General features: G+C 45.0%; 1 protein-coding gene across 2 annotated transcripts in view; it reads right to left on the reverse strand.

Moving 5' to 3' along the window:
• LOC119433616 (S-methyl-5'-thioadenosine phosphorylase) overlaps nucleotides 1-16,646 on the reverse strand; it is a 20,379-nt gene extending 3,733 nt beyond the window's left edge. The window contains exons 1-7 of one of the 2 annotated variants that reach the window (XM_037700869.2): nucleotides 16,425-16,645; nucleotides 16,274-16,360; nucleotides 12,936-12,994; nucleotides 9,512-9,679; nucleotides 7,247-7,349; nucleotides 3,405-3,557; nucleotides 1,138-1,224 (exon numbers count right to left, since the gene is read on the reverse strand). In XM_037700869.2, coding sequence (XP_037556797.1) covers nucleotides 1,138-1,224; nucleotides 3,405-3,557; nucleotides 7,247-7,349; nucleotides 9,512-9,679; nucleotides 12,936-12,994; nucleotides 16,274-16,360; nucleotides 16,425-16,451 — 684 coding nt within the window. In that variant the 5' untranslated portion in view covers nucleotides 16,452-16,645. Of the gene's footprint in view, nucleotides 1-1,137; nucleotides 1,225-3,404; nucleotides 3,558-7,246; nucleotides 7,350-9,511; nucleotides 9,680-12,935; nucleotides 12,995-16,273; nucleotides 16,361-16,424 lie in introns of both variants that reach the window. The other variant, XM_049659340.1, reaches the window with a different exon arrangement.
• Between the last annotated feature and the right edge of the window lie 2,503 nt (nucleotides 16,647-19,149).

Consider the following 19,149-nt stretch of genomic DNA (forward strand, 5'->3'; position numbering starts at 1 on the left):
TACGGCGCGCGACGACACCGGGGAAAATGCAATGAACGATTACTTCACTGCAGACACTACTGGGCCGGTATTTTGTAGCGATGACTTTAAAGTAATAATGCCTTTTCGCGCTTATCGCGCTTTGTCAGTGGTCAGAGCGATGGTCCGCTCGCGTTATCAACGGGATCAGCCGGCCGTGAGCGGTGGATGATAAGACTATTCCAAAATAAGTCATAAGACATTGCTACAAAATCGCGGCCCTGGTACTCTCCTTTACCCAAGGTAACAAGGGCACTTTCACACTAGTAGTACTAGTACTCGAGAAGTTGCACACCACCCATACAAGGGGAAATCAAGCTTGATACCGACTCCAGCACATGTTGCTTAACAGCACAGAGGCAGCAGTATTTGCCACTATCTGATTACAACAGCTGGATTAATAAGCAAATACTTTGAAATTGTGACGTCATTGCTTGCAAGGTCACTGGCTACTCTGACAAGAAAGGCGTTCAGGCTTTTTGGCCCGACTTTTTGGGCTGTTTCTGCAATGCACACAGCTGAAATACTTTGCAGATGCAATCACTGCGTACTCTATGCACAGGTCTTTGTGTCTGAATCGCTGGAAAATTGCTTACTGCCCTGGAAACCTTGACACATTTTGAGAATGTGTGGTTATCTTAAGAACCCCACATAACCTTTCTTAGAGAAGGCCAGTGCTCTCTGAAGACCTGCCTATACTCCTGGAATACTATTGAAATGAACATTGTGGCTATGTTGCGCGAGATCAGTTCGACGAAAATTACTGTCCATGTTTTCTAGTGGAAGTATTATTCGCCAAACTAACCACACGATCTTTGTGCTTCAATTATAACTGAATCTGCTCGGATGCTTTTTACAGCGATAGCTTTCTCTGTTATGGACTCCTAGGGCTTCGAGCTTGAGTTCTGCTAGACATCTTTTTTCTTATCCCACGTCACACCATGTCAACCAAAGTATGAAAGAGAAACTCAATTGACGCAATTCCTACAGGAAAGTTTGAAACTCGGCTAGCTAGCTGTGTCCTGCATGCACTGTTTGCCCATGCTACCATTCCGTAGCTTATAACTACTGTTCACAGTAAAACTAGCAGTTTAGAAGGCCTAATCAACAACCACTCACATGTTGTACGTCAAGCCGCCAGCTGTCGTAGTCCGTCACCAGGGCAATAGCAGCATACAGCAGGCCAGCCTCCTTGGCCAGTACCACCTGCATTATGTGTGCACAACCAACATTTACCACAATTGTATGACTTGCCAGTGCACTACTGATTACAGACCACATTTGCCCTGCTTTTAGGCGGTGGCCATCTTTTGCGGGAACTGACTGAACGAACGGCTGAGATAACGCTCAGCCTGTTCTCTCGCATGCTTGCCGCCAATGTTCACCCGTCAGAGCTTTGTCATCAGCTGTCCTGTCATCAAACCCACAGTTCCTGCACGGGCCGCACCGTTAAATGGCGACTGAGGTTGAGATTATGTGCACTTTCTCTAAACGCGGGTGAGAAGTAAAAAAAAAATTGTGTCTATAGCACCATTCAGAAATTCATCGACGATTACGATACTCCCCAATGCAAATTTCGAGCGCAGCTGTTTAGGTGTTTTGCATTTGCGATATATTAAGGCAAAGAATTTGATTCTGAACGACAGGGTCCTCTAGGCAGCGGTGCTGAGCCTCTGCTCGGGCAGCTCGTTTAGCAGCAGCGGCAGACGAAGTCATTTCCACCGGTTGCGTAGCTCATTGTTCAGAAAGCAAAAACAAGCAGGCAGGTGCGTTACTGGTCTTTAGGAGGTGAGCTAGCATGCAACCTACTTGCGACCCTAAAAAACAACACTCAATTTGTTGTCCTTTCCTGACCGTTACACGACAAGCACACCGCTTCATGTCCTACAGCTGTTTTTTGTACAACTACTCTTTCAACTCTCAACATGTATGCAGCTTACACCAGAGAACTTGTAAGCCCCTTCTGAGTACCTATGTGTGAAGATCGGCCAACATCCTCTTCAACACTTCGCAAAAACAAACGACAAGAGCTGATGCCAAGCTACCATTTCTACACAAGCTGCCCACGGTGTCTTCTAATTCTGGTAGGGCCTCCTCAAGGCTGCCTAATCGGTCATAAATAAAAATAGATCGCACTGCACTAGAGGTTATGCAATGTCACAGCTTGGCAACTACAGGGAATCATTCCTACAGGAAAACTGCTGAAACAGGTGGAAAAAGAGCAACAGTAGCGACAGCAAGCTGATGTCATCGGCGCAAAATTCATGGAACGAGAAGACTGGACTTGTAGAATGTAGAAGCCTGAAGTAACTTTTCTCTATATAGTGTCACTTTAAAGGGATGCTATAAAGAAACACTTTAAATAAACACTTTTAATAAACACTAGAGAGAAACACTAAATCATTTTAGACTGACTACCTTTCAACACTTTGTTTTTACTAATTTCACATTAAAAGATCGGATGTCAGCAGAAGAAATGAAGGTCAAATTTCTAGTTACTTGGATTTTGTGCCGAAATCCCAGCTCTGGTGATACAGCATGACACCACAAACTTTAATGTATTTTGTGTATTTGGGCTGTCGTGGTTTGCTAAAACATGCCATGTTTAATGTTTTCTTCTTTTGGAACACAGTGCAGCCCATATTTACCAGTAAAGAACTTAACTAGGTCCAAGCAGGTGCAGTCAAATTTATAGATGTCGCAGCCAGCTCGTGCAGAAACTTCAGGGCAGTGTCGTCACCTGTCTTTCAATTTACTCTCTAATGGCAAAAGAGTGGCTCTTCTGCTATTGCAGTAGGGCAACTGATTTATTTTTATTTGTTTACTTATGTATAATGCCCTCGGGACATATGCAATGAAAGTGGGGTGTGGTTACAAAGCAAATGGGATAAAAAGAAAATCCACCATTTGTGGTAATAGCTTAACGATACTCCTGATCATACAACGTTAGCCAATGTTTCACGAAAACGTTTGTCATCGGTGATAACTACGACACTTAGCGGACAGTGGTTCTATTCTTGGGAAGCATGGCTGACAAAATAAGTTTTCTACCTTATTTTAGCGACCGACGCAGCTTGAAATGTACTGCGTCCGCAGTACGAGGTCATCGTTAATCGTGGTAAAATGGCAAATTTTATGAAACAAAAGGCTGGCAACTTTGCGACGCACAGTTAGTTTGACAATTGCTAGGTTAGCTTTTATTGAGGTTGTACTCACAATTAGATTATATTTCCAAAGGATGAAACAAACAGAATTTACTAATATAGTTCAATTTGTTTTCTTCTCATTAGCCTTCATTTAACTATCTTTTTTCTAACACAGCACAGCTCTTGCCTCACTGTCTCTTGCGTCAGAGCTATCAATGTCTAAAGCAAGCAAAGCTGCACCTCGGGCACGGTGGTCATGTTGATGACGTCGCAATTCCAGGAGCGGAAGAGGCAGCTCTCGACGCGAGTCGAGAAACGCGGGCCCTCAATGGTCACTACCGTGCCCGTGCCGTGAAATGGGATGTTTATGGCTCGCGCAGTCTTGAGCAGAACCTGCAATGACAACAACAGAAGCAGTGGTAGGCCAGTTACGGGGCCATTGAAGATTTATTCAACAAGCTAAAAAAAAAGATAGCAAAAGGACATAAACATGGGCAAGTTGAGGTGGATTCATAGCTGGTTTCGGTAGCAAGACGACGCTTCTTTTTTATACCTACTGCAGCGCTATTAGTATATCACTATAGCAGTAGCGGAAAAGTAGAGAAACAGTACATCAGCAAAAGACAAAGCAAGAACTTGCAAACAATCGAAACAATTAACACATCTCCCCCTGCGTTCCGCGTTCGCTTTCATTTGTCCATGTGCTTGTTCGCTCAGTTACGCCGAGGACAATGCCGACGCTCGCCACAGGAACGGGCGCCTAGGAGCTGCGCTCTAAAATTTACTTTGCCAGCTAGTTCCCTTGGCGGTAACCCCTAAAATGCGGCACAGTCAATTTCTAAGCAAGCTTGCATTTTACCAGTCCTTTCAAATGGTGTATGGGGAATTTTCACCCTTGCAGAGGGAGAGTGCCGTGCTCCTATGAGCCAGGCAACGTGCAGTGGTTCCTTCAGTGGGGCCATTAGAGGCACTTTCTCCTTTTTGCTTAGCTTCAGCTGCATCGCGACTGTGTCAGCGGACCACCTGAGTTTGGGTAACAAGATATTAAATTTGGCAAAATATAAATGGTTAAAAAAAAACACAAAGGAGCTCTTGTGGCGCAAAGGTCTTGTATTCTTTAGTGTCCCACATAAAAGGCTCCTCATCAGGTTTGGGCATTACAAACAAACAAGCGCAGTGCATAGATCACGCACTGGAAAGGGTGTCTTCAATGTAGTATCAAACTGTTGCACAGTGTGATAACATGTGAATTTTCAAACAAAATCCAGTGAGCCCTTCCTCTCAAGGGAGCCCCACTTCCAGCCAGAGTCAAGGTCACATGCGCAAATGCCTCTAAGTAAGATGCACTGCCTGCAATGTCACCAGTTATGGCATGTGACCTCGGTAAATCATCCAATGAATAATGTGGAATACCGTCAATTGGAGTGCGCTGCACAGTAAAGAGAGGAAGAGAGGGAACACAACAAAAAAAAGGAGGCGGGGCTCGGGACCTATGGTGCAGGCCCTCGGCTCTGGCATGGGAGAAGGCAGGGAAGGAATGCCACTTGCAGATGCTAGTCAAGGCAGAAGGACAGGCTCTCTAAGCTTGCAGTGAAGCTCACTTCCTGGCAGCCAGGTAACATGGCATTTCAATTTGTTCTATCTCCTCTAATAGCGAGAGACGATGAAAAAAAAAGAAAGTCACAGTTTTGCCTGAAAGGCGAAGCATCGATTGCGATAGCAAATTAGTAGATAGCTCTACGAAGTAAGAATATTAGCTTTATCGGCCATAGAACTTGCACACATTTGCTCAATAACTAAATTGACATGCACAGTGCCACGCGTGCACACGTAAACCTGAACACATCCCGCTCGATGACCGCGGCAACTCGATGTCAAAACGCTGGAGTGAAGAAGCACGGCAGCAGCAGCAAACGAATGGACCTTTGTTCTGTCTCTCGCTTCAACGGGAACTAAACGACAAAAGTACGGCACATACGAAGCTACCGGCACTCGGCGCGCCACACTTTGTCCACATCGAAGATCGCTTTCAAGACAAGACTGTGCGCTTCCGGGCCTTCCTCCTTCATGCGTGTGATTGAGCCACGATTGGCGGCTGACTCTTGCAAGCTTTCACTCGCACATACAGCGTGCGGTGCGTGGCAACTACGTTATCGTGTTTGGACTTTATACGGAACATCACGGCGATGACGATGCCGACGGCAGAAATGCGCATGGAGTGTCGATATAATTGCTATCGCAATAAAAAAAAAAGCTCCCTCAGCGACACTTTTCAACTTCCATCATATAACTAAAATTTCCTGTGACACCTTGTAATGTTGCAGCTGTTTACTGTCTATGATATAACTGCTGAAAGCTGCACAGGTCTCAAATGTTTTATTCTGAATTTCTAAAGGTACTTCTGGTTTCTTAGCTTAATTATTCAACTTGCCAATAAGTGTGCTGGTGTAACTTTTCTTCTTACATTTCTTGGGGGTCTTTTTTTTTTCTACTTTTCTGTACATGTGAGAAGTAAAGAAATGATAACAGTTATACAGTATAGACCACTTATAACGTAACTGCTTATAGTGCAAGACCGGATATAGTGCGGTCTTTTGAGACTCCCGTTAATTTTCCCATAGCACTCCATGTATACACGTACCGCTTATAGTGCAGTTGCGGGAAACGAAATACCGGTTACAGTGCGGCTGCCTGGGAGTACGGAAGTCAGCGGAGACGGCGAACGCTCCCCTCAAACGGGCGCCCCAAGGAGTGCTCGAGGAAGAAAGAGAGACGAAGTGGAGGAGAAGGGCACGTGGTGCGAACGAACAGCCAGTGAGGCTGAAACCAGTATCTTGAGTGCGAGTCGTGAAATACCACGGCGCGCATAGCGAGTGAGGGCCACGAAACGGCCAATGCTCGCTTCACGATAACGGCAGTAAACAAAACTTCAGCGAGCAAGCAGGCGGCGCCGGCACGGCACGGCGAAGGGCGCACGCGGAGACCGTGAAATGTGAGGGAGGAGGGCAGCAGGGAAGCGGATTTCGCCTTGGCAACTCCGCCGCTTCGATGGCTCCCCTCGCCTTCCCTCGTAGCTCCCTCACTTTCGACTGTCACCGTGCGCCCCGCCGCCATGCACGCGCCGCCGCTACATCCGGCCCGGCGCCAGCTCCCCTCGTTTTCTGCCATTATAGGGAAGCGGGCGTTTGCCGGCGTGGGTAGTTTCGTTGGGCAGCCTGGGACAGCGCCGCTGCTTCCCTCTGCGCCGTAGCCGCAGCGTGCAAGGTCAACACGTGACTAGAAAGTAGAGGAAGCATAAAGGAAGAAAGCAGGGTTCACTGCCATTTTCTACTCGTGGCTGCGGTAGCGTGGCTGAGACGTCGGCATGTTCCGGCGCAACGCAGAATCGGCGACCTTGCCATTTGAGAGAGGGTGAAATGTCCGCCGCGTTTTTTTTTTCGTTTTTTTTTTTGTTTGTTCGCGCGCTACATTGAGGGGTCTCCCCTAAGCTTTTACTCTATGGCGGTGCCAGAGCAATGCCGGTTGGAGGCGCCGCCGCGTGATTTGGTATGAATTAACGAGATTTGACTGTTGAATGCAAACATTCCAGCCGCATTCCTCGACTGTCGCATACGCGTGGCGGCTCGGTGCACATGTTTTGCATATGTGTGGGCCTTGAAAATTGTTGCTTTGGTTATAGTGCGGTACCGCTTATAGTGCGGATATTCGCGACTCCGACGACTTACGTTAAAAGTGGTCTACACTGTAGTATTCCCATAATACATTGCATCAGATTTGCCGATTGGACATTACCTGAACCAGGCGACAGGGACACAAGATGAATCTAGGGACGCAACATGGTGCTGAACTTACAACTGGAGCTTTATTTTGATGTGCGTCTGAAGAAATAGTCACAACAGCATCAAAACAATGTGAAAGAAGGCAAAAACAAAAATAATATATTTTTTCACTTTCTATTGATGCTGTAGTCCACCTCCAGCTAGCCGTTCAGGTAGCTGTTAGTTCAGCGCCATGCCCTGTTGTCGTCCCCTAGCGCTGGTATCACATCAATTCCCCTTCAATGGATAGGAAGGCTAACCCACCTGGCGAAGCCCCTCGTGGAAAGGCATTGCAGCTGAGATGTGGCAGACACCCTTTGGTGAGTTGTGGCTACCGTCGTAGAAGGTCGACTCCCGTTTGGTCGTCCTACACACATCGCCAAAACAAGTCGCAGCCACGTAAATTATTTCTTTGCTCCAAGATTGTATTGTCGCATGGACACGACAGAAAAAAACAGGCAGAAGAGCTCAAAAAACATTCCAAGCTTATAGACCCTTTTCATAACTGCCAAGCTAGCTTTCCTGCGAGGAAGTCTGCCAAGCTAATGGCGGCGTGGTCATTTTTGCAAACAGCGTTTACAAGCACAGTCTTGCGACATGAAACATGTAGAAGTGGCACTCGTGACAAACATGTGCCAGCTAGTAGCATTTCACATTTATTTAAATAATCACTCATCTCACCATTGGTTCCATAAATGCGCATTGCAGCAAAGCACGCTCGTAAATTGAAAAAGGGGTCTATTGGGCAAACATGTGCCTGCAATAGAAACCATACCACTTGGCCGAGGTGAAAGTGACGACGGCATGGTCGGCAGATGTCAAAAGTGATTGACATGCCCTTACAAGTTTTTTTTATTTTCCATCCAATCTTGAGCTCACACTTCACAAGTTTCTGTCCAGTTGAAGCTGGAGTATTTGCCTTATGTTTGAGACCCTGAGAGACCTTGAACCTTTCTTTTTTTGAGACCTTGAGTTGGAGAACTTGAGGATCGAGACCTTGAGCGGTATTTCATGTTCCTGAAGCTATTATAGAGAACTCAGGCTCGGTTTTATTCTTTTTGATTAGTAACTATAGTGCCAGCATTTCTTCAGCGAAGTATAACCTTGGTTAGCCAAACATACTGTTATGCCACAATTGTTCTCATTTGTGTCCTGTTCAATAAATGGTCAAAATTAAATCAACCCTACTTTGAAAGCACTTTTCCTTTTAACAACTTATATTTTGAACCCGCACTGACCGTTGTCTCCTTGCTGGTATTTACGCGTGTTGTACTAATGCATATATTGAGTTGTTTATCCCCTAACCTAAGAGTGATTGAAACCACCTCCCCACATCTATTGCATACATCTCACAGACATTGATGCCTTTAATAATGCCAGTATAACAGTTACTGTTATCGGTACTAAGTCTCTGTAATGCCCATGGGCTTTAAGAATGCAGGCATAGATAAATATTACATCATGATGCATCATAAGTGAACTGGCAGTCATTACAATAATTCAGGAAGCCAACACGTGCATCACGTGCAATCTGATGAGACAGGTCTGTCCTTTTCTGTAAATGGCTGCAGCATTCGTGATACGGCCAAGATCTGATGCTTAAAGCATGGCTGCTGCAAAAACGCATGAACGTAACACTGATAGCACCAAAATAAACTTCAGTGACAGGGAAAACAACTTGCATGTGGCAGTCCCAGAGCTTAGAATTTTTTTACGCAGAGGGCATGAATATTTTTCGACAAAGAAGCTGACACGCTTGATATTGCGCAGTCATGGGCAAGCCAATGCTGATTCAGCAAGGCCTTTTGTAGCCTTTCCTCATTTTTGTCATTCCCACTGAACTGAATGTTGAGTTGCTATGCCAATGTAGAGCAATTGACCCCGCCCACCATCCTGATGAGATTACCCGCAGGAATAATATTTATTATTTAGCTCAGGCACTCATGAGAGCATTAAACAGCAACTAGGCAGGTTGATTTGCCATATGCAAAAGGTGTCACAGGGGGCCTTCTTAATTTCCACCCAGAACAGCAGCACTAGTTGACTGAACAACAAGAACTAACAATGGCAGCACAAGCACTACAATGGGTGACATGTCACCAAGCTGCAACCAAGTAGATGGAGGTTTTTTATCTAGCGACTTCTAAATCAAATCAAATTATGAGGTCTGATGTCTCAAAGGAATGCATGAGCTATAGGAGATGCCGTAGCAGGGAGCTCTATATTAATTTCAACCCCCTGTGTTTTTATTAATGTGCACCTAAGTCTTAACTACACAAATGCTTTGGCAATCCGTCCCCCATCAGAATGTGGCAGCTGCAGACGGGAATCGAACCCACGACCTTGGGCTCGGAGAAACACGACAATGATAAGTATGCTGCTAATAGTTGTGAGTTGCGACACACATTAGGAAGGTCAGAAAAGGCAGTCCTCAACAGTTACTACCGCAAGAAGAGAAATTTTGGTTATCCGGGACGTAAATTTGCCTTTCGGCAACGATTTCATGCACACTGTTGTCAGCAAGCGTACCTGTCGATGAACTGGTCCAGGATGACGATGTCACCCGGCTTCATTTCCTCGCGCAGGGAGCCACAGGCGGTGGTGGCGATGACGTGGGTGCAGCCCATCTCCTTCAGCGCCCAGATGTTGGCCCGGTAGTTGACTTTGGACGGCATCACCGAGTGCTTGCGGCCATGCCTGCATACGTAACCGGGGTTTCAGTGGGGACGGACGAATAACATGACTAAATTACCGACAGTTATTCAGGCTCCACCATTCAGGCTCCGCCTAGGAGCCCCACGAAAGCACGGCCCATTTTCACTGTCTGCCATGAGCCGCACTCGTAATCAAGAAAGAGGTCATAAAGGTCACGTGTGGCATGGTCACTGAGCTCAGCACCCATCCAATCGGCAAGCTTAGCCTTTTCACTCTAATTGATACCATTTGGACTCACAGGATTTATCTGACTACACAAACGCAGCAATTCAGTTTTCAAAAACAAAAGTGCTATAATATAGAAAGGTCACTGAGAACGTTGCACACACCCATCATGTACTGCCATGTGCTTAATACTGCAAGAACTCCAAACTTTGCTTTGAGGGACTATTGCACACGTGCCCACCATTTCGAGGCAATCCCGAATTCCAGCTAAGGAAATACTTTTCGAAATGTTTCTTTTTGCACATCACATACCCTTAAAGGGACCATGACACGAAATTTTCTGGCTTAAATTACGCACTGTATGTTATACCGTACGCGTCCCACAGCAAGCTAACAAAATTTGAGAGCATTCGGTGGAGCAGAAAGCTTCTATTTGAATTTTTTTATGTTGCAGTTGAACTGTAACGCAGCCTTGTGACACTGAATGATGATGAAATGAATGGGCACCCCTGGAAACTGCTTCGGGTAACAGAAGCCGGTCTCGAAGGCCATACTTTTGTTTACTGCAAACACCAGAAATGATTGCAGGAGCTGGAAGTACGTCATGGCCGTCATGCGTCGTTTCGCTTTTACACGTGCGTCTCGATGCATCTCTGCGGTATGCTGCTGCTTTTTACTGGGAAGTTAGGGAATTGCGGGCACAAATCAGCGGCGACGCCATTGCTACGCTGTTGGATGCTACGCTGGTGGGTGCAATGACAAAGGCAAGTGCCTCTGCCTCGAGTTGTTGCTAAACTGGACTTCGCCCTGCCATCTGCTAGCCGCCTGGTTAGCTCAGACGGTAGAGCGGCTGCCCCAGAAAGGCGGTGGTCCCGGGTTCGAGTCCCAGACCAGGACAAATTTTTCTTCAACTGCAAGGCTTTTCTTTCAAGGAACCAGTATGAATTTCCTTTGTAGCAATTGCTTCGATTGGGTCGATGTCTCATTTTCCGTTTAATTACTTCTCTCCACCTAGCGGGTTTCCACTGAACTACTATATTATGTCATAAACTGAAAACTGTTGGATGACTGTGTCATGGCCCCTTTCATAAGCCTGGAAAAACAAACCCACACAAAGTATGCTAGAAACAAATACGGATGTTGTGAAAACATCTGAAGTAAACATGATTCAAATTAGAATCGTGCAATAAAATTTTAGCCATATGAACGTAGCAGTGTGTCCATTCGGTACTTTTCACATACTATTTGACCCAACACAGCTTCATATCGAAAGGATATGCCTTTTTTGAGCCATGCATTGGTAATTCAGGGTTAGTTATACTACCTTAACAGGGTTAGGTATATACTACCATTCAGGGTTAGGTATACTACCTTAACTACCTTAGTTAAGGTAGTATACTAACATTACATTTTTTATTTGCCATTCTTTATGCGTTACAAGCACACTAAACACTAGAAAGAAACACTGGCCAGTGTCAGAGCACACTAGATAATGTACTATAATAAACATTTCTATGAAGGCAGTGTGGGTTTCTGCATTCAGGAGGTTGATAGGTCACGACAGCACAAGTCACTGGTTCGCTTTAATACCGAGACCACTGCAGTTGCCACATGTGAGGACAGCCAGAATAAACGCATCCAGCACCATTTGGTAAATTTTTTCTACGAGTTCATCACATCATCACACCTAGCCTTACTGACTCACAACGACAGCAAATTTTGTTCTGTGTCACGACATAATGATAAAATGCAGACAACAGCAGCTCCGGCATTTCAAGACCAACTTTAGTATAGAATCAAAAAGCCTTAGAAGCATTTTCCAAGCTTGATACTTGCGTGGCGAAGCGTCATCCTTTTTGCGAGAAGTGTGTGGTATCCTTTCTACAATTTCAACAACACGGGTCAGTACTGCACAACAATCAATAGCACCAGCCACCCTACAGCTACAGTGCTTCTATCTCGCTCACTTCCTCGTCTTCCTATGTCAGGTGCAACTTATGTCATCTCAGCTTCCCGTTTCATCATCATCGTCATCATTCATACACGTTTACGGGTGAATTAGATGGCTATTAGACAAGGTCCATTAGGCTATTACACAAGGGGGAAGGGGTTACAGTAAAAATGAATGAAAAAAAGACAAGGAGGTTACGAGTTTCATACAAAACACAGGCTATGGATTCCTTTGAAAACAGAACTAGCACACTGAACGCAACAGAAAAGTAAATAAGTACTATGGAAAGTCGCACTATAAATCGTGAAGCACAAAAACGCACAGCAAGCAAATATATAGAGGTTACAGGTTGATATGACTGGTAGGCAACCAAAGACTACCGCCCACAATTTTACCATGGGATTTTTTACCATGGGGATTTTGACAGTGTCTGCTTGGGCAGTCAACTTATTTTCAGTAGAGATTGACCATACTGTAATCTACAGCAGCCACAGACTGAATTTAGCAACTTTTTTAAAATTTTCTGCTAAGTTACAATGGCCAAAAAAAAAGGACAGTTTAAATTCTGTGATGTCACATTGACGTGGTTGTAAGGGGTTCCGGTGTGAAATTCAAGAATTGGAAGTCTGGTCTTCGTTTTCTCTCCTAGTAACCAACCTCTTCCCACAAAATTAACAAAAATTGAGTTTTTAAACCTTATCAGTCTAAACTGATGGTCACTTTAGGTTGCGACAGTGAGCAGGAGTGGGAAGTAAAACTGGTGTGAACAAGATGGTGATTCAAGCGAGTTGATCTATGTTCATGCTGATCTTTTTGAAGCGCAACAACAGAGACAGCAGTATAGAATCCAAAAAAACTGGAGACGTGCTCTACTTGCAACAGAAAGTTTATTATTCTGTCAGGAAAATGTTATGTTAAACACTGAACGAGCAATCACGCAAGCACAGCACAAACTCACTATCTGAATAAACTCGAACAACAAGGGTTTCATTGTAGATAGTCCGTACATGAATATGGTAGTGCAGAGCCCAAAGATTACAGGCAGGACAGACAGGAGGCAAGACCACATGCGACGGTCTGTACACTAAAAGAGTGGATCCCTTATCTAGCCAAGGGCCTCACCTTGCCAACAGCACGCAGTTGACTTCGCCAATCCGCCCACTTATAAGAACATCAGAGGGCTGAAAGAAAATCGAGTAGTTATGAGACTTTATTCTCAGTTACAGCACTAGTGCCAACTAAGCAACATGCTGTATATGCACACAGAAAATGAGAGACATCACCCTTAATAGATACGAGACAGTGGTTTAGTGGCTATAGCATTCTGCTGCTAAGCACGACGCCACGTACTCAATTCTTAGTCTTGGTCGCCTGGGTTTCATTAACGTGCAGCCACAGCAGGCTACACATTAATGAAGCCCAGGAGGTCAAGATTAATCTAGAATTTGGAGCTCTCCACTACAGTGACTCCTGTAGCCAATGTGTTGATTTCTATTGTGTTCACAGCGCTAACAGACTTAATGAAGTAAGGGATGGGCAAGAGTGAAAGTGTGCCCACTTACAATTTTCTTTGCATGAAGGAATGGATATACACACTACAGGAAAGAAAACATGGCAAAGGAAAGTGGTTCTGTTGCCTCTTATGGACTCAGTGGACGAACACTTGAGTTGAATGGTGGGTTTCAACTTTTAATGTCTCAAAGCAACACATGGCCTACGTGAGATGCTGTATAATGAAGTACTCTGGATTAGCGTTAACTATGCTCTGTTTAATACATATCAGGCAATGCTACGAAATCTAGATAGACTTATCTCACTATTTGTACTTGCAACCAATGTACTGTGTGTCACATACAGAAGATATGAGGGTAAATCAAATAGTAAAGACTGTGATCACATAACATCTTCATTTCTACACAGAAAGAAGAACTACACTTATCACCATATGTGCCCTTCATAGCAATGCACTTTTCGTATTGTGATATCAGCCTCTGTGTCCTGTCCGCAAAGAAGGCGGATACTCAATGTCAAGCATGCCAAGGTTTGTGAGTGGTAGCGCTGGCTAACACTCCCAGGATTACATCTGGTAGTAAAAAAACATAAATACCCGAGAAAGTGGATGGGAAAATGGATCCGCAGTAGCTCAATGGTAAGAGCATCACACGCGCAATGCAAAGACGTGGGATCGTTCCCCACCTGGGGCAAGTTGTTTTTTTTCATCCGCTTCAATTTATATTAATATATCATTTCGTTAATTCAATTAGTAAGTACAAGTGATTTCCCCTATGTTGTCCTTGGTGTCTGTGTTTGTTGGCTTCTTATGAAAAGTTGGTCATCGTCCCTTGCTTTTTGCAAAAAGACCAGCAACAACACTTAAAGCTAACTCAAGGAGAAAATAGGGAAAGACGGGGAGGTTACCCAGTTCGTTCAGTGCGCGCATTGGGGGGTAGGGCGATGTATTAATGTATATGGATCTCACGCACAAGGTTGTGGTTACTGGGTCCTCTATGAAGTCCAGCGCTTCAGTGTTGCTGGGACATGGAGAAGACGCTCCGAAATGGGCCAATGAAAAGCTGAAAAATCTTTCATATGTGATTTTCTGCCTTTAATGCCCTAAGTGGCCTTCACTATAGGAACATGCCAGCACCAGTTCACTTCATCGGCCAATATCTGGTGAAGCGTTAAGATGAGAAAACAAATATTGAGCCCCCGAGTTTGACACTCTGAACATGCACATCTGTGAGGCTGCTGCGTGGCATGATCTCAGGTGTTCTACTGTGATTCTCGTCAAATTCATGTTCTCCCCAGCAATAAAATCTTTGCTCCATCGCTCTTAAATAAGTTTCACCCTTTAAGGCTTATCTTGTCCCACAACAATAAAGTATAAACCGCATGCACGCGATCTTGCGCGCGACAGCGACAAGCGACGCGATGGAGATGGCTGTCGCATTCGCTCGTCGCCTACAAGTCGTACCGCATGCAAGCGACGAGACGAGCGACGACTTTGAGCGACGTCTTCCCGGTGTTGCCAGTATGAGGGCAGCAAATACTCGCCGAAACTGGCGTGATGGGTGTTTTATTAATTTTAAGTTGATGTGTTTTAGTGTAAAGAGCAGCATAAATATTTCTAAAGGTCTTGCACTACGTTCTTATACTTGCACGTATCAAAATTTAGTCGTTTTTCTCGTTCTGTGCGACAATCGGTAGTACTTGACTGATGTATATCCAGTTCCAGCTTCGCCCTATTGGCTAGTTGCTCATAGCACTTCCGGGCGACGAATTCTAGAGTTCCAGAACCGAGCGATCGAGCGACAAGAACGAGTGATCTGTTCGCGCGACGGCCCGTTTCATCGCTCGAAGCCATCACTCGAAGCCGTCGCCGTCACGCACAAAATCGCTCTCATGCGGTTTGGGCTGAATCGCCATTTGCCTTGCTTGCGTTTCCTTTCTTGAAAACTATGCGCTTGCTACTTTACTGTCAAGCATGCAACATCAGATTGATAATGAGCAGGCCATTCATGACCTGGAAGTACCGGGTGCGTAGCATTAAAGAAAGGGAACGCAGGAAAGTTAGATGACGATTTTTGTTGTGGGACAAGGTAGGCCCCTAAGGGTGCAAACTTTTTTATGAGTGATTGATTGAACTGAAACCGGATTGCAATCATGGAACTCAGCTGAAAGTAAAACCAAACACATGGTAGTTGATGTTAGCACATATAGTCACTCATAAAATGGGCAGAAAACAAGGTCAATATGTGTTTTTTTTTTTTTTTTTTTTTTTTTTTAGAATTACATTATTGAATGTGACCTAAAAGCTGCATAATGTGATTTCACATAACGAATCATCGATCGATCATGGTATACAAGCTCAGAGAAAACAGCTCCCGTTTTATGAGAACAAAAACAGAGCTTTAATTAGCATCCCATGCATATGAAAAAAATTACAAAATTTATCGCTGGCATAATACGTGATTTTTATGGCTGCTGCAGATCTTAAGTGGCACATAGCAGATAAGAATGGGCAAATAATTCTGCTATAAGTTAAATTCCACTGCAACGCAATACATTCCCTCGAGATGTCATCCCGTCCCACTTAGAATATAAACTCAGCTTCTTCCAGTCCCTCGGTCTCTCTTCTAAACACTTCTTTATTCACTCTATAAAGGATCCGTCATGAGCATGGGCACCTGTTCAGTCAAATTACCTATTTTCTATCACTACAGTAATTACCGGTGTTCAGGCGTCAGCCGTGCGTTATGACATTCGTGATGCAGTCAACAGGCTTTCCACTTGCTCCCAACGAATCTCCCGCCTCTTTCAATCTCATCTATTGCCGGCAACCATGCGTGCAACAGCTCGTCGAAAGAAAAATGATCGCGATCATTCAGTGAAGCCAGAGGCGGTAATCGCTGGCTACCAGCAAAGGTAAAGATTAAAAGACTGCACTGCCACCTGCGTACCTCTCCGAATGGCGTGCTCACTGCATGCTCCTTGCGGTCTTCCAGGATGTCCGGGTTGTCGAGGCCACTGCCTCCGATGATGCCAACCTGAAACGATCAACGATCGTTAATTGGCACGAGCTTGCAATGCTCTCGGCGCGATCGCACTCACTTTGATGGCTTTCTGCGCTCCCGCCATTCTCGACTGATATCAAGGGATGTCGACCCTCCGATTGAGAAGAGTCGATCGGGTGGCTTCGATGGCGAAGTAGCACGTTCTTCTTGAGCACTGTCGTCAAGATTTCAGCCGATGTTTAGACTGACGCCGCAGATCACTTTAGTACCACTTGAATGAGGGGCGTCGGCTACCGCCAGCTGGCTGACTGCGAACTAACGATGATGATAGTGCCGGCGACTTGTTTTTCATGTGCGCTGGTACAGTCTGGTACGGTCAGGTTACAGTGATTACTGAAGGAAACTATCAGCGTTAGAAAAAGAAAGTATGTAACTGTGTAAGGACGGTCATGCATACGCGTTGCTGAATGCGCTTAGTTCTGGTTTCGGAACATCGCGCTTGCTCGCTCCGCTGACTTGCTTCGGCAGGAATGCTTCAACTTTTCAGCACCTCCTAAGTACGAGTATCTTTTTCGCCTCATGAGTACGCAGTCCTGCATATCCGCAAAAATATATGATTAAGAAAAAAATTGAAGAGCGCATAGCGTGATCCGGATCTCTTTTTCAGATGCAAAGAAATTATTTAATTTCGTTTGTAAAGGAACGCCAACTGTGTGTGTGAGTGTGTGTGTGTTTTGCGTACAAAAACAGCGCAGCTCACCATGCCTCCCGAAAGCCCACGTCTTTTTCATATCTACTCAATGCATGCTAAGTTCAAATAATTTCAACGCCAGTCCGCACAACGATGCCAGTCAGTTGAAAACATACATAATAGAGCCCTCGCCATCTAGCTGTTTGTGCTGGCAGAGAAGTGTTTCTGATAACTGCAGCTGGCAAGTCTCCCAATATGTGAAGCAGACGACGGGACGTAGGCGCTCAGTGCTTACAGTGATTTGACACTGCGGGTTTTAAGGGCTGACGCACCAGAAACCGCATTTTCGTGTGCCTGCTTTTGAGAAAGGTCGTCACTTGTACGAGACAGATCACATTCGTGGCATCAGGCAGTATATAAAGCAGAAAACGAGCGCAAATTGCGATGCAAATGCACCACGCGAACGGAGCTCACCGCGGCAAGCTAAGACGTGGAACTCCAGCAGTTATATTCCAGATGTTATTTTGCTTTGCGCTTTAACATTACCACGTATTTAACCATGGAAATATGCGAATGACACAAAAATTATGGACAGAAAAAAAAGGAGACATACGTCTTCTTTATTCTGTTTCTTGTGCTGCTTCGCCGATCGCACATGTGTCAGTAAGTTCCCGCTCTCTGTCCGTCGTAGTTCTTTTATATTTGCAATGCTTCCCCATTCTTATAATTGCTTATAAACTAGCCCAATCTTCAGTCACGGCCCATTTTAAATAGCTTAGCGCGATGGGAGCCGTCGGTGGCGGCGAGTGTGAACACGCCACTGCGTTGGCGTTCGCCGTCGATGCACAGCACAGTCGTGTGCCGGACGCAACCAGAGTTGGGAATTGCTAGGAAGGAAAATGTACATTAAAGGAAGACTGATACACTGGTAAGACGGCAAAATGACTACAAGTCTGAGTGTTCGACTTCGGTGCCCAAGCTCCGGAGCCGTTACACTGCGGAGGCGAAGACAGGCAAGTGGGACACGAAGCTCGTGCGTATGAACGGCTCTTTTATTAACGTTAGAACAACTACATCATAGCAAATCAGCGTCGGAAATGTACAGTGCCCAGCGATTGAAGCGCTGGCAGCGCGCAGTTTCTTGTTTTTTTTTTTTTTTTTTTTTTTTTTCTTTTCGTGCCACAGGTGAGCGCCGTGGGACCAAATGGAGTCATAATGCGTTACGAAGGTTCTTGCTTTCACTCTACACCACAATAGTGCAAGTCTCCCAATAGCTTTTAAACGCACTGCATGATTAACACATAGGCAGCCACGAGAGTTATTTTGCAGCATCACTGATTTACATTTCTTTTCTATAAGAACAGCCTTCAGCATAATTCTTCACCATAGTTCTCTTGAGAAGGCTCATCACTTCTGTATGATGAATTATCGTAGCCATGCCCTAGCGGCAATAAGCAACCTGAACAGTTCTTGAAACTTTCATGCAGGTTCAACAATGCTTCCAGGACTTCTCTCAAGTTTCATGCCACTGATTCGCAATGTGTTCAGTTTTGCGCTCATACCTTAACAGAGCATGTGTCACAACTGATGGGCTAGTGAAGCTGTGCATACTTAAAAAAAAAAAAAAAAAAAAAAAAAAACTGTCAGGGTCAATTTTTACAACTAAGGTTTTCTTTCTTTCTTTCTTTTTTTTTTTTTTTTTTTTTTTGAATGGAGCCCAACAATTACATCTCAAACACACGCAGTTTATTATAAAGTCCCTTGTGAAAGGTACGTGGACTATTCAACTCGTAATCACAGTTCAGTTCGCAAGCAAAGGTTGATCAATGCATTCAAGAGGCGCATTAGGTATATGGCAGATGCTGCACCAACATTTGAAGCTGCAGCAGCCATACGACAGTAAAATCAGTCAAGAGATCTTGCTTTTGCTTCCAGGACTACGGTGAGAGCACTTCCAATTGCTCTTAGCTCGAGCGCAGCGCTCCGTATGAACCAGGCAATTCTACTCCAAACACTCAATTTTGACCAGCCGGATGTGGAGCGCATGGCTCAAGGAAGTTGACCACTAGAATGTATCATTAGAGACGTCATTAATAAATGGACGGTGGCTCTGAGTGGGACTACACACAGA

This window comes from Dermacentor silvarum, chromosome 11 (assembly GCF_013339745.2).
Source record: "Dermacentor silvarum isolate Dsil-2018 chromosome 11, BIME_Dsil_1.4, whole genome shotgun sequence".
In the NCBI taxonomy this organism is placed as follows: Eukaryota; Metazoa; Arthropoda; class Arachnida; order Ixodida; family Ixodidae; genus Dermacentor; species Dermacentor silvarum.